A 15,431-nucleotide genomic window follows, 5' to 3' on the forward strand; every position below is an offset into this window, starting at 1 on the left:
CTCTGGGTTTCCTACACGTCTGCGATCAAAACGAAAATTAAACGCAAGTCTTTGGCCAGAGAAATATGGTGACCAGATTTTAAGGGTTTCTGTGTGACCCACTTTAAACATATACAGGCCGAGTCACAGGGAACAGACGATCTGTCATGGAATTACCTCAATCTAGAAGAAATATTGCTTTTCATCCCGTTTGAGGCGACTATATGCCTTGATTATGGTGTAACGAGGCAATTTGACTCATAAAAGCCGACGAATAAAAAGGAAGAATCAAAAAATTTGGATTAAATTTGCCCAAATAATGTCTGTGCAAATGTATTTTTAGTTTGCGTCCACGTCAGAACTGCTTGAATGTGCTTCATCTGTCTTTTGATTTGCCCGCCTCGTACTCCCAGATATGTTTCCTCTGATAAAATGTGATTCAGTTGTGTCCCTTTATGGCGTCTTTGTTCTCGACAGGATACAAGGAGAAGACGGTCGGGGTTTTAAAAGGCCTCGGGGAGCGGATGTCTCCTCTTCTCTGTGGAACAACCTGAGCGTGACTTTAAAGCAGCGCTGACTCTGCACTTTCAGAGGGGATTAGACCAGACTCGGGGACCAAGGGGCTTGAAAATGCAAGCGGAGAGGGCGCTACTGGACGTGGAGATTGGATAAAAGTAAGGCAATCATCTCTCCTCATCACAAAAGCATACTTAGAACAATGTAACTGACGTCGAAACAGAGAGGTTTTCTTACGTTGGTATTTGTGGTTGATAAAAAAGGTAGGCTCAGTGGTATAATAATCTTTAAAAAGGTTTCAACGTTGCAATTTTCCATTCGTTTGACCAATAATCTTAAACCTTCTTATTTGTTGTTAGTCTGTGTACTAGGGTGACTATTTCTATTGTACAATGAGACTTTTTAAATCCATTATTGCCCAAATAAAGGTTCAAATGTGGTGACTGGAGGCTTCTACATGGAGAATATTTATGAATAAAGTGTAATGTTGATGAAAATGAAATGTTTGATTCTTTATTAACATTTTGATTTAAAAATCCCACTGTATTTGGTAGAAATTGTGTTATTGTATGTGTTTTACTGCCTGTATATTCCAGAATATGACATTTTCGTATAACGATTATTGTTAGAAAAAACACCACGATTTACAGATGATTCACGATTGCTGAAGATCATGACCAAACAGCAGTGAAATCTTAACCTTTTTTACATTACCATTGTCTAACACACATACTATTCTCAAGTTTGTGACCAGCTTTATGAAATCGAACTTTCCCAATGACAAAAAAGTGCCTTCCCCCCGAAATTAATGAAAAGACTACACATTTAGCCTCTAAAATTGCCGTGATTATTATTTTTCAGTTCTTGCCATTGTATTGTGACCTGAATAGGCGCAATTATAGAGTAACCACATAACCTTGACATCCCTAAATATGGATAACGATTACAATTTTCAAAATACGACTGCGATATTTTTTTAATAGTTGACTACTCAGTCTATTAATTGCCGCAGCTCTCCTGTGTTTGGACAATAAAGCCTTTCTGAGATGGTTCTACACACGATTTACTGATTTCTGTTGTACTGAAGTTGTTTTTTCCAACTTTACGTGAACGGCTATTGCACAGAAGAACAACTGTAAGTGGAGCATGAAGGGCACAGCCTCGGCTCACGTTTCGGCCTGAATCTCGTCCGTCATCTGCGTCTCGAGTTTGAACAAACACACGGAGGAGCAAAAGGTTTTTGAACTGCACTTTGGCATTTCCTTGTTTTAATCAGAGGAAACCTGAGCCGCTGCTGAGATCAGAACCACGGACAACAACTGGACGACACCTGGACACAGTGAATAAAGACGTCCAGATTCCCATTCCCGACCGGCTGCTTGATGGGTGGAATAAAACTATCTAAAAATGTGTATGGCAAGGCAAAAAACCTAATATCAGATTCAAAACTCTACAAGTATCAAAAGAAAAAGATGGTTGGGACTTACCTTGCCTAAAAGCGACTTTATTTCAGCTTGAATCAGAGCGTTGCTGGTGTGACCCACAATATGAAGCTTAATGGAACAATATTGAGTGTAATGTTGTGCCGGGGATTCCTGTACAGGCCTTACTGGCAGATGACAAACAGTTCAGTCCTTTGGAAGACACGGAAAATCCCTGGATAAAATGACCTCGAGGGAGCTGATCAAAACAAACTAAACAAAGATGTTCAAATTCAACTGGCTGGTGATGATCCAAGTTTTGTACCAAATAACACCGACCTGAGATTTAAGGTCTGAATAGCTAAAGGTATAATAAAAGTCTTTGAACAGATTTGTAAAATAATGAAATTAAAAGCTTCAAAATGTTGAAAGAATCCTCTGACTTGGAGAAAAGGGATTTTTATAGGCATTTACAAATAACCAAGGACTTAAACAAAGCAACAACCTCAGTAACTGTTCGACTGAAATATTTTTCAAGGCTTTTAAATCTGAACTTTCAAGGGAAATAATATTGAAATAATGGGGAAAGAGACGGTCATTTTGTTTTAACAGATAAAGAGTGGGAAAATGTGTCTATGGTACATCCCGGTGGAGAACCTCAAAATCACATGTCTGGAGGGAATTGTGTTGGAAAATGTGTCCATTATTCACAGGGAAATGCAGAGTGTTGGAGACACAGGAGAAGTACTGCAGACGCCCTCTCAAACGTAGAACTCTGCATTTGGGCCTCAAAGCTCCTGCCATGGACACAATAAACGGATACTTCTGGAACATTCTTTTGGCGGCAGGAAAAAAAGCCCATCAGTTGGAAATGAACGGCAAAACGTCACCGACGACCAAGGACTGGACCGACATTATAACAGACAAATGGAAAAAATGACATTCGGACAAATTTGACAAACTTTGGACATTTGACTGGATGTTTTTCCCTTTACTCTTTATTCTTTGTGTCAAGCTCTGTGTTCCTTTTCTGTTTACATAGGTACATTTTAAAATGGAACAAAATGAAATATAAGAAACATAAATATACTAAAGAGGAACCAGAATGAGAGCGTGCGAGCCAAAAAGGTAACAAAAACTATAACTGAAGTAGAAGAAAAACAGTATTAATGCAGTTCTTGAGCATTAAATGTTTTAAACAAGAGTTAATACATTATTGAGTAACCGCTTGGACAAGAATGTGAAGCGTTTGCATTGGGTTAAAGTTTTACAGAATAAGCTGAGGCACGACAAAATGCTCTCTTCTTTTTTTTTTACGTAGTCTGTAAATCTAAGACTATTGAGCTGCGACTGAGCCACAAACATGAGCAAAAGGGCAGCGGCTGTCGGCATTTACTGGAACTCACGAGACACAATGGGAGTCTTTTTCCATGTGCGAGATGTCCCATGAAAACTATCACACTCTCTCCTCTCATAAACGATGCAGTGACGCGTTCAGACACAACAACGGCACTGTTTTGTGCCCATGTGGTGATGGAAACGCTTCACTCGGACTGTCCACACCGGCTCCCGCCCTCTGACATGACAAGACAAATGGACGTCTCCGACAAACGTCCAAGAAATGAATATCACTATTGTTCTACTGCTTTGTGCCTGCGTCTCCATAGTTTCATTTATTTGATCTATTCTGGATCCCCATTATCCTTGTCATTACCGCTGCATTCAATATTCTTCTTTTGGTCAAGAAATGCCTGTGTTGATGTTCTTATTTTTTAATAAACCCTATTTGATTTGAGTAGTCAAATGAAGGACTGTTTGTGTTGTGGACTATTGGCCTTTAAACATGCTCTTGTACCTTTGCTTTATCATCTTCTGTTTTAGAACACAAAATAATATACAAATGACTTTATATCAAGATGTGTAGAAATGCTCAGTCTGCCGATAATGTATGGACTTTAATGTCGGGTGTACACGAGTCCCATCCGGGTGCGGTTCGGCTCCTGGACGCATTGATTTAAAGCACTTTGTAAGTTTGGACAGTCCAGTGTCAAACGCCTGAATCCGTGGCAGGAAGTGGCACACATGATAAGGCCGGTTGTTTTTATTTATTTACCTTATTTTCCGGACGATCACACATTTTTTCATAGTTTGGCACACACTCCAGAGCGACTTATAGATGTTTTTTTCTTCTCTATTATGCCATTTCATTTGTTGGCTCGTACGACCGAAAAATATGATACCTTTACAAATTTGAAATGTTTTTGCATTGAATTGTTCTAAAAGCTTTCTATGGACATTTTTGCTCGAACACTTAACACAATCCATCTGGTTTGTCCATATATAAAAAAACAGCACCAATGATCTCGGGGCTCGACCAATGACGGAACAGAGCGTTTTCTGAGGCTCAAGGAGGATCAAACCAGCATGAATGAAACCGAACACAACTGGAGGGTTTGACTGGAGATCAGGTGACAGGTCGCCCCAGCAGCATTGAAGGATGGGTCAAATGCAGAGGACAATTAGCTACACGGGGATCTTGAAGTGGACCGTAACTAAGAAACTTGATTGCAGACATGATACGACGTCAGCTTGGCAATAAACAAATAAATGTGCAGTAAATACAGTTTTTTTTCTTCCTTTAATGAGGTCAAACGTCATCATTTGTTGAACTGCAATATTTCCTCTGCCATATTTATCCCTTTACAACGTCTCTCCTTTGTCCTGAGGAAGTCCATCTGCTCGACAGGCCCAAGTGTCAGTTTGGCAGCTCGTACAAGTCCAAAACAATCGGACACTATTCATGGCCTCAGAGCGAAGAGAAAGGGGCATTATTGAACGGGTAATTTAAGGATCCACTCTTTTTTTCTGTCGCCGCGGTTACTGTTTGTGATGTAAACAGAAACACGCCCAAAATGGGAGCGGAAGTTGGGTGCAGGGCCCAGATGTGAACGATCCCACACTGTGGCACTTAATCCCGCGCAATTAAATACAACATGAAGCTAGACATGGAATCAATGGTAAAAACATCAAATTCAAGCATTTTTAAAAGCTACATTTAACTATAAAATAAGGTTCAAATGTTCAAAAACAATGTACAGCAGTAAAGTTTAAAATTTAAAATGTTTGCTTTTTTTCTATCTCAAATGAGGCAGAAAAAACACAAATCTACGGAATTTTTCAAATAGCAAAGAGTTAAAAGACGTAATAGAAAGGACCTTTTTTCTATATCTTAAGTTTGCAGCTTTTTCACTCGTTTATTGTAACAGAACTAGACAATTTCACAAGTTCTGTTGCAATTAAGAAGGAACATTGGTAGGTAAATAAAAGTAAAAACCCTTCACCTGTGAGTCTGCTTCTGTGTAGGGGCTGATCTTCCCGTCGTCGCTCACCGTCGGGGACCAAACTCTGTCTCCTCCCGACCCCGACCTGAAACAGAACGCCGCAAATCAGTCACTCAATCGATTGAATCAAAGATCAACCGCGCCTCAGATGAACTACAGAAGCTAAAACTGTTTGAACGTGAAACACATTAACCGCGATCGATTGTATGTTAAGATTGTGGGTTATTTTGACAGTGTAAATAAAAAGATCTGACACATTTGAGATATTCACAGCTAAATAAAGTGAAATTCCAGCTCTGTCCACGGTGATCGGGCACGTGTCGTCGCACCGAGTTTGCTCAAACCTGTTAAAGTTCAGGTTTCTCTTTATTGTCCCACTGGGGGGAATTGCCTTTGCGGCATTTCTCAACACGTACTAATACTTCAGACAAACAGACGCAAAACAAATACTATGCAAAACAATAACACAAAAAGTACAATACAACAAACGGCTATTGAAATAAATGTCGTTTTCATCATGGAGCAGTGGAAATGCCAAACGTGTTCAATCAAAAGACTGCTGGCAATAGTGTGATAAATCTATTTACCAGAGTTCGAGTAATAAAGTTAATAACACAGACTCTTACTGCTGTATAAACCGGTACACATATATATATATATATATATATATAAATGTATTAGTTCATGAAAACACTGAACAAATGCAACACAAAATGAGTTCTACATCTTACATAGTAGAAAAAGCTTCAGTTGTAGTCATCTGGACTCAGTTAGAAAAAAGAGACATTTCGACTCTCATCCAAGAGTCATTGTCAATAAAAGAATTTAGATCGAGAACTCCGATATTTATACTATTCTGTGGTAAGTCCAGCCCATTGAATAGTATAAATATCGGAGTTCTCGATCTAAATTCTTTTATTGACAATGTCTCTTGGATGAGAGTCGAAACGTCTATTTTTTCTAACTGAGTCCAGATGACTACAACTGAAGCTTTTTCTACTATGGAACACGCCTGGACGAATGAGGGATTACACCGGCATACTTCTACATCTTACGTCAAAAAGATGAGTTTGTTTGTCCAAGATCAGGTGGATTTTCTTGTTAAACAGACCAATTGACACCGCACTGATCTTTTCTACATTTATTTCTTCGTTTTGGGCCTCAACGGCAACGACCAAAAGAAAACAACACATTCAACAAGTAGAAACGGAGTCAATTCAACAGAAAGGTCAACGTGAGCAGACCTTGCAGCTCGTGTTTCAGCCGAACGACACAGAAATCGCCGCCACGTCATATTTCACTTGGAACTGTCACACGTTTATCCCTGGACTACATTGATGGCTGCATTAGTCCGATCCGAGCCCGTCTCTCTGCTCGTCGTGAACAGCAGACGCTTGGTATTTCCTCTGCGATAAAAACACTTTCAGTCATGTGCCGAGTGGAACCTTAGAAAACTACATTTAATCCCACGTGATGACAGGATTGCTCTGGTTAAAATGTCGTGCATTTTTCAAGCTTTTGCACACAATCTTCAGGCTCCTCTATCAGCGTCATTACAGTGAGAAAACAGATCTTCAAAGGTTCCATTTTAAGGAAATACATTTGCTTAGCTCAACATTTTGATCATTGATAATTTTTAACTCAAAAAACAGACTCGGGAGCTGCAGATTTCAGGCTCTAGAGATGTAAGTAAAGAAACTAAAACATACCATAACTACATATCGAGAATGGTGGTTTTCAGAGTACGTTTCCCGACCAGATTTGACAAATACATCGCAGTGGATTATGTCATTCCAGCTTCGCACCGCACAAACTCTTCCGAATTCCCACCGAATTAGGGAAAAGTAAATGTGAAAAACAAATGGGGCAACGACAATAAAACTGTTTTAATCCTGCGTCGCGTTTTGTATTGTACAAGTATTGTTCAGAGTCTTCAGAATACAGTCCTCAGTTTGTAACATGGAATGGAATATGTGAAAAATAAATGAATACAAGTTGGTCGATTTAAAAAAGCATGACTTTGGTTTGGTTCAGTATTTCTATTAACTCTGAATCAGAATCAGAAAAAAGGTTTATTGCTGAACAAATGTATCTAATAAGGTGCATAGAATTTTAAAAATGTACAAATAAAGATACTTGGTGTGAGTATGTACACACCATTTACAGATGATCATAAATAGTGCAAAAATGAACAGAGCAATGATTATTGGTTTGAATAATTGTTAAAGTGGCAGGTGTTTAGAAGTGTTCATGAGTCCAACGCCCGGGGCAAAGAGGTTCTGGACCTGCATTGACTTAGTACTGGTGTATATGCCCTGTGTTTCCATGGAGATGCTATTGCTTTGGACCCTTCCACAATATGGGTTTGTTTTTGCTCTGGTTTGAGGCTCTGGGACTGAAAAGTGGAACTGGTCCCTTTTATTAATGTATGTTTACTCATTATTTGACAAAAATACGAGTACTTTAGATGACAGAAAGATCTACTTATAGTCATAGTTTCAGTATTCAGGATTACTTTTGATTTAAAAACATATCATTGGTGAATATTATGTGAAATGAACACTGTCAATTACGCCGGTGCCTTTATGAACTAAACATGACAATTCAACCAAAATACCAAGCGCTGCACATTTTACCCCAACCGACGACGGCTAAAGCGTGTTTTTCACCTCTCACAGTGACAGTCTTCAGTTTTCACCTCTCGGGGCCCGTAGAGGGGGGGGCCACAGTCGCCATGGTTTTGGCTGCTACATTCGAAGGCATCCCGTCCTACACAAAGTCCACGGCCCGACGCCAAGTGGAGAGGACAATGAGAGCGCACTCCAATTGACCCGCTCGTCCTCCATTCATGCACAACGCACCGGGCCAACGCCGTGAGGCCATGTTCTGGTGCAGAGTATGAAGATCGACCACATCAGTGACTTGGATTTGTTGAGGTTTGTCTAGTTTAAATGAAGCTTTATGGTTTGACGAAAAAGGACTTCATGGTTTCAATATGATTTTCTTTATTGTATGTCTCTGTGTTAACCCTGCGACCAGTTGGCCACTGTCCAGGGTGTGCCCCGCCTAAGGCCCGAAGTCACTAAGATAGGCTCCAGTCACCTGCGACCCCGAAAGGGAACAAGCGGTAGAAAATGGATGGATGATTATTCTAAAACTGTTTTGTCCTGTTCATGCGGGTGTTTTTTGTACTTTTGTGCCTACTTTATGAATTAATATCTGATTTTTGACAACCTTTAAGCAGAACTAAGTAACATTTCCGCCTTAAGTCCCTGTGATGGTTAAATATGTATTTCAGCGGCATTTGAAGTGCCCGTCGTCGCCCCCTGCTGTCCCTGGGCGGAAAACCAGCATCGCAACATTTGCCGACCCGAAGACAACTCTCCTGAGAAACCCTGGCTCTTTTGTTTTAAATGTGTCAATATGAAATGATTTTGTATGTGATTTTACTCTTATTTCGATAAAGAAAAAAAACAGCTTGTTCTTTCTTTGTGTCTGTTCTCTGACAATGTAATTTCACAAGCGAGCAGCAGGGGGAGCTACATATATAAGGTTCATTTAACTGCACGTATGGATGTTTTGCCGTAGAGCGACAGCAGAGCTTATGCCACGCGTCTGATGTGAACTGAGGAGGTTCAAGGCGCCGAGTGTCTGCGTGGGACGGACGGTAACCTCTTCTTTCACTCTATCCACTGTCCCGGGACACAGGGCTTTCATGTTGTTTAGGTTTCCGTGGCAACGCAATCTCCACACAAACGCATTATTGACGGCAGCGAAAGATCGGGCTAATTTCAGGGAGACATTTGTGACACGAGAGATGGACAGAAAGTGGAAATTGTGAACAACAGTCGCAGAAGCTTCTTTGTTGGACAGAAATTAACATATTTTAGCTCTAAGGCCATTTTGTCAGGGGAAAGTCACAAATTAGAAATACCAGTACTCACCTTACTGTAATTGAGAAGATTTTTTGGGGGTAATGTACTTTTTTGAGCAGATATTTAAATGCGTAATTGTACTAGTCACATCTAAAGTCACATTATGACGAGTGAGTCCAGCTCAAGTTCGTCCCATTGTGCACCTGTCTCACCCCTGTCTCTGCTCCTGTCTAAACACACAAAACATCACTGCATCGCCCGCTCTGACTGGCCAGAGCTCAAAGAATAAGCAGATTGTCGTTCAAAATGTGTTATACTGTGTGAACTATAAATTCTGCCAGTAAAAAAACACATTTTGCTCATAGATTTTGAATATAATTATAATTTCTACAGCTATTAGTAGGAATTTACATGGCAAAAGTGCACTATGTACGTTTTCTGGTGGAGGGACTCGTGCATTTAAATATTGTACCAGTTCACCTCATCCTGATTAAGTGAAGTGGATGTGATTCAAATCAAGTCTACAAAAGGTGTCTTGACTCCTTAATAACTACTCGTTCTTAAAATGTCCCATAGCTGGATCTTGGAATCAGAAAGTCTCATAAACAACAGAGCAACACCATAAACCTGTCCAAGTCCCATATGGACAGCCCAGAACGATATCGCTCAGTATTTTCACACAGATCACGTCAGTCTTTTCACCGTTTTCACCTCTACAACTTCACATGGTTGTGATTGACAGGCGGATGAGCCAATCAGGGACACACGTGGCTGCGTACGAGGAAAAAGAGAGACGAAAAGTGTCGCGGGGACTGAAAAACATCTCAGATTTCTTCAGAATCAATGAGCGAAGCACAAAACTCAATTTAGTACGAAGTGAGAGAAGTTGGATCTTGTTCTAAATGATGACGAGCAGCGAGTTTCCCACGATTAACAAACGTGAACAAACGAACCCGAGTGCACGGTTCTGTTTTAACTGGACTCGCTCTTCGTAAACAATTGAAGAAGTACGTGTACTGGATCCCGGGCCAATAGCTTATGGCGCTACACGCTAAAATAATCTTTGCGCTTAACTCCGCGACCTCTTGTTCACCTCTGAGGTTTTGCACATGAAACAGCCCTAAACCTCCAGGCAGAACGGGGACAAAACATACCCTGCCGTGCCGCCGGCGTCTCCATCACCTCCTCATCCCTCATCCCTCCACTCGCCTTCATGTGGCGGACGCCAAACCACACAAGAGGAACCGACTGAACAGAACTGCCTGGCCAAAAGAGGAACCGCAGAGTCCCCTCCCGCTCCCCTCCAGCGCCGACCCTGTCGTCGCCCGGCTCCGTTTACAGCCGGACCCCCTGCGGCCCGCGACACAGAACCGGTCTTTAAAATTGGCGTTTGTCGACTTTAGCTCCAGGAAGAAAAGCGTTCAACCTCAACTTGAGTTACGAAATGACATCGGTGCGTCTCCGATGACATTTTGATGCACGATCGGTTTGGAAACGTGCCATTAAGTTCCTTTCATGAGAAGAACCGCAAGAGCTCGTGAGGCTTTCCAATGTGAGTCTGAGGCGAATAAGACGCACGTATCAAACACTTCCAGGACATAAAAGTACTACTAAAACTACTCCACTTTCTACTGCAAGTGCTACATCAATTAATGGAGAGACTTTTTTTCATTTTGATTTGAATAATCTCCAGCTTTTATACAATCCAACACGATTTATTTGCATAGTATTCGGCAAATTGGTGCAACAAAACAATAGTGATGGTAAAATATAAAATATGCACCAACAAATAAAGAAGGCATGCATAAACCAAGGTCTTAGATTTAAATACTAAATATATACAGTATTTTATGCCAGTTGCAGTGATATCTTTGTTCTATTTCATGTTGTTAAAGACATATTGACATATTACATCATTAGTTTACTCAAAGTTGGATTTTGATGAACATTCGAGTAGTCCTTTATTGTCCTGCATCTGAGGCTCGAGTGCTCGGAAGATTTCTGTTTCTACTGACCCCCTGTCCCCGCCCACATCCCTGTGCATAGTTGTGATTATTAGGTAAATGAAGACCCTCGATAATAGAATGTCAGTTTTCATATATAAAAATATGTGAAGGACAATCCGCTGCTTGTTACGGTGAAATGTCACTGTGAAGAGGCGGAGCTTATCACTTTTGCAGTTTTAAACAGGAAGTCAATGGACAAGTTTCTATTATTAAACCGTTTTACATCAGTAGAACATTTAAAATGATGATCTACTTATGTTATAGTACAATACAAAGTACCTGCGTCCCATGTCTCTTTTAAATATCATTTTCTTTGGTTTCTTTGGAGTTCTCAAGCAGGTGTGCTCATTGTGCCGGTCTTAAACCCAGATAAACGGACAGAGGATTCTATTTTAAATACATTGCATTAACTATACCTTCGTGATGGCAAGTTTTTTTGTTTTTTTGGGGGGAGAGAGTAAGACAAAGACACAAAATGTCCTGAGATCACCTCGACTTCAGGTCACTAGACCACATGCGCACTTTCACGTGAACAAGTGGTATTTGCAGCCAATATAAACTCACTCCTTGCTCTGAAAACCAGATTTAGTGACTGAGGAAATTAACACTGGCAGCCGCAGGTCGGCCAGAGGAAAATCTGACCGGAGCAAACCACGGAGTCGACCTGCGCCCGTCATGACTGTCAGTCTTTTTATGGGTTTTTTAGAAAGCTTATTCACTCCGTGACACTTCTTGTTTTTCTGTGGAAGAATTGTGGCCAGACAAAGTTGACATTGTGGCAAAGTTCCCCTCTTCTTTTTGGAGGAAATTCTGACAATCTTGACAGAATCTTGTGCCTTTTGTTCCAGTTGGCAGCTTAGTTTTCTATGACCACATGGTTGATAGTTATAACAGCAGATCTCATGTAATATCTAATATAATATTCATCTTTCAGCTGTGCTTTATTTTAATAATGTCACTCCAATAAATAAATAAATGCATGAAAAAAATTGGTTTATTACTTGAATAACATTTACACTTGTGTGTTTGACCGTTGTTTGCTGGTCAGAGGCGTCAGTGGCCTTCACAAAACCATCTGATTTCTGGAGATTATGGAAATGCCATGTAAAGAGTTTTAAATCTGATGTGAGTAATCTGAGTGCACGTTCCTGAAATGTCCCCTTTGTGTCCGAAATGTCCCCATTGTGTGGACAAATAAAGGCATAAAGACATATCTTACATTCACGCACAGATTTTTAATAAACAAATTAGGCAAAAAAAAAAGGGCAAAATGAAGTGGCAAAGATAAAGGTGAAAGAGAAAATGGGATAGATTGAAATAATTATTTCAAAATGTCTAAAAATCAACTTATAAACACAAAAAAATCAGCTCTAAATATTGGGGTTATCTGATTATTTCTTTCTGTAAATGTAGTCAGTGTTTCCCAACCAGGGGTACACGGACCACTGGGAGTATGAAACATGTTATTTAAGAGTTAAGATAGTAAAAGGTATAGAACGTGTAATAGTAATCATATTTGTTACTCAATGGCTTTATTAGGCTTGGGTTCACTTGGGATGAAAAAAGGTTAGGAGCCAGGCCTGTCACGATAATTACTATATCGACTTATTGTTCAATAAATAATAGCTGGAACATGGGCATTTTGTCATTCTGAAAGGATTAAGCTGTAGATGGTCAAAAATGAGACTTCTATGACTAATTATATGCTAAAAAAGTACTAAAAAGTGTTTTATTCTGCTATTTATTCAGCACAGTTCATGTTTTTAACAATATGTGTACATTTAGAAGGGTTCACTGGGATTATATGGCTTTTGAGTTGTTGTGTCAGTGGCATAAAGTTTAAATATTGTTGTTTATCGTGCTGCAAAATGTGTTATTGTGACAAATCGGGCACCACTGCATTACACTACAAGTCAGTGCACGTTAAACAATGCTTGTCTTCTAATCCGTCCAATTCAAAAGTCGGAGTGTTGAATCGTTTTGAACGGCCTCGATGTTGACGCTGGAAACTCTTGTCTTAAAATCCCTGCCGAACACGCTCTCCAGCGCAACTTTCCTTCCAATCTGGTTTTTGAAGCGTCTCTTTCCCGGTAAAGTTCAGCCCGTTTCACCGAGGATTACACGAGCGCCTCGGGTAACGCTGAGCTCAGTGTCACGGCTCATTTTTCAGCGTGTTTGACCAAAGCCACCAAAGACCTGGAAACCGATCGCAACATCTGTCCACCGCTGGGATCTTAACCGTAACCACGCGAGCTTTTGGCTTTTTAGTTTGGCTCGGGAACATCGGTAGCTGCAGGGAGTGACATGAAACAGAGTCGGAGAGGAGAAGGGTTTGGAAAAATAGTAGAGAGAGAAGGAGAAGAGAGGAGAGGGAACTATAAGGACGTGGGATGAAAGTCAGGTCAGGTGAGTGCGCTGCAAAACGTACATTTATCATAATAGCTAAAATGACACTGCTCTAAAGTCATAAGAACGCTCACAAGACAGTGGCAGACCCTCCTCTTCGGTCAGCGATGAGCGCACGAATCAAATGAATGTTGGTGTTGTCCTCGCTACTTCTACAGTTTAAAAGCCGTCACCTAATTCCAGGAGCCTGTCTGGGCGCCGCCTTACGACATAATCCTTCTTCCGGTTGTATAAGTTTGATAGGGCTGCCGACCTCCAGAGAAAATAAGTTCTACACAGACTAAAAAGCCGTTTTCAGGCCCAGAGAATCGGTGCATTATTGACTTGTTAATCACATGAACATTGGACATTTTACACAAATCAATCTACTTTATAACATGTTTTAGCAGCGAGACTTTTCCCTCGTTCTCCATTTAAACCAACGGCGTTCCCGCTGGATCGGAAGTGCCATCACAACAGAAGTGCCAATCACAGGGAAAAGAGGGAAAAGTGGGCGGGGCGGAATAAGGTCAATAGACAAAGGAGCCACTGTGGCTGCTTTGATTGTCCGTATAAAGTCTAAATGACGGGTTCTCCTGTTTTTCTAATTATGATTCATTTTGGTTTAGCCCCTGTGGTAAATATTGATCCTAGTTTTACTTCTGCTACAGTGTGTGTGAATTTCTGTATAATTAAGCGAGTAAAATTAAAAGAAGTAGAGCCGAGTCCTAAAACAGACTCCCTCTGTGATGTCATCAATGTGTGACGTTCCATTGAAAACACAGAGGCAATTTACACTAGACTTACACACTTTTCTGACAGTTTAAACCATCATTTCACTAAATAAAGGTGTTACATGGGATTATTGTTTTTCAAATCATAACTGTTGTGTAATTTATATGGATTTTGGATCTTGTTTACAGTCTGGTTGCTGGGTAACAGCCGTGGAATGACCTCTTCCTACTGTATGTCATATTTGCTGCCCATGTCCAACCAGGAAGTACAATTACAAACTTCACAAAAACGGTCAAACTGGTGACGAACAGGCAAAACGTTGAGTAAAATCTGAAAAATAATTGCGTCCACTGCGGTTTAGCGAGATGTGTGATTGTCTAGTGCACATTATATCCTATTTCTTCAACGCAAAAACACAAGTCAAGTCAGGTGAAGCCTCCTGCGCTAACTCCCTCCACAGCTGGGACATCTATAAAAGCATAATGTCGATGTGGATGCAGACGCAGCGGACGTGCCATGCAGTTCTGACATTACGCTGAACACTGTGGAGGTCCTGGCAGCCATCTTGAATTCCCCCCGAGGTAAAACGGCTGTTGTTGATTAACGAGCGAGCGTTTCACCTCACGGAGCAGTGTGGGGGAAATGAGGAGGGAAGTACACCGCGAAAACAGATATAGTGCAATCAGTTATTTGCGTTTCCTACGTTTTAAAACTTTCTCGCAAATGAAACGTCAAATTCAGAGTCATCGGTTGCAGAGTTTGTTTCCATCCTTCAAAATAATGTAAGCAAGATACATTATCAGGCATTAACAGTTTAAGGGGGGAGTCTATAGTCTAAAAATAAAGAAAAAGTCTAAGATGCAAGACCACAGTAGGTGGCGGTAATTTAACAATTGGATACCAACCGCCATAAAACAATGAAGAAGAAAAAGATTAACAGCTGGTATTTACTTGAAAATAAACATGTTTTAGTAGAATATGTGTATAATCTATAGCTCCAGAGTAGGAGAAAATAGCAGCTGGAAAACCATAAGTGATCACTTCATAATAATATATTGAATTGAGGTCAACACGGTTTTCCAAGGAATCCACCTCATGACCGCGAAGAGAGCACCAACCTTTTCACTGTACATGCCGAACGTTTCATAAAACCTCCGCCTCTAAACTGCACAG

The 15,431-nt window shown here is 40.6% G+C and overlaps 1 protein-coding gene across 2 annotated transcripts in view; it reads right to left on the minus strand.

Annotated features, from left to right (window-relative positions):
* pdlim4 (PDZ and LIM domain 4) overlaps window positions 1-15,431 on the minus strand; it is an 84,226-nt gene that overhangs the window by 37,539 nt on the left and 31,256 nt on the right. Inside the window, exon 3 of one of the 2 annotated variants that reach the window (XM_072445673.1) lies at window positions 5,258-5,321. In XM_072445673.1, the coding sequence (XP_072301774.1) occupies window positions 5,258-5,321 (64 nt within the window). Of the gene's footprint in view, window positions 1-5,257; window positions 5,343-15,431 lie in introns of both variants that reach the window. The other variant, XM_072445674.1, reaches the window with a different exon arrangement.

This window comes from Eucyclogobius newberryi, unplaced genomic scaffold (assembly GCF_026437365.1).
Source record: "Eucyclogobius newberryi isolate DKJ021-1_F unplaced genomic scaffold, fEucNew1.0.hap1 SCAF_15, whole genome shotgun sequence".
Taxonomy (NCBI): Eukaryota; Metazoa; Chordata; class Actinopteri; order Gobiiformes; family Gobiidae; genus Eucyclogobius; species Eucyclogobius newberryi.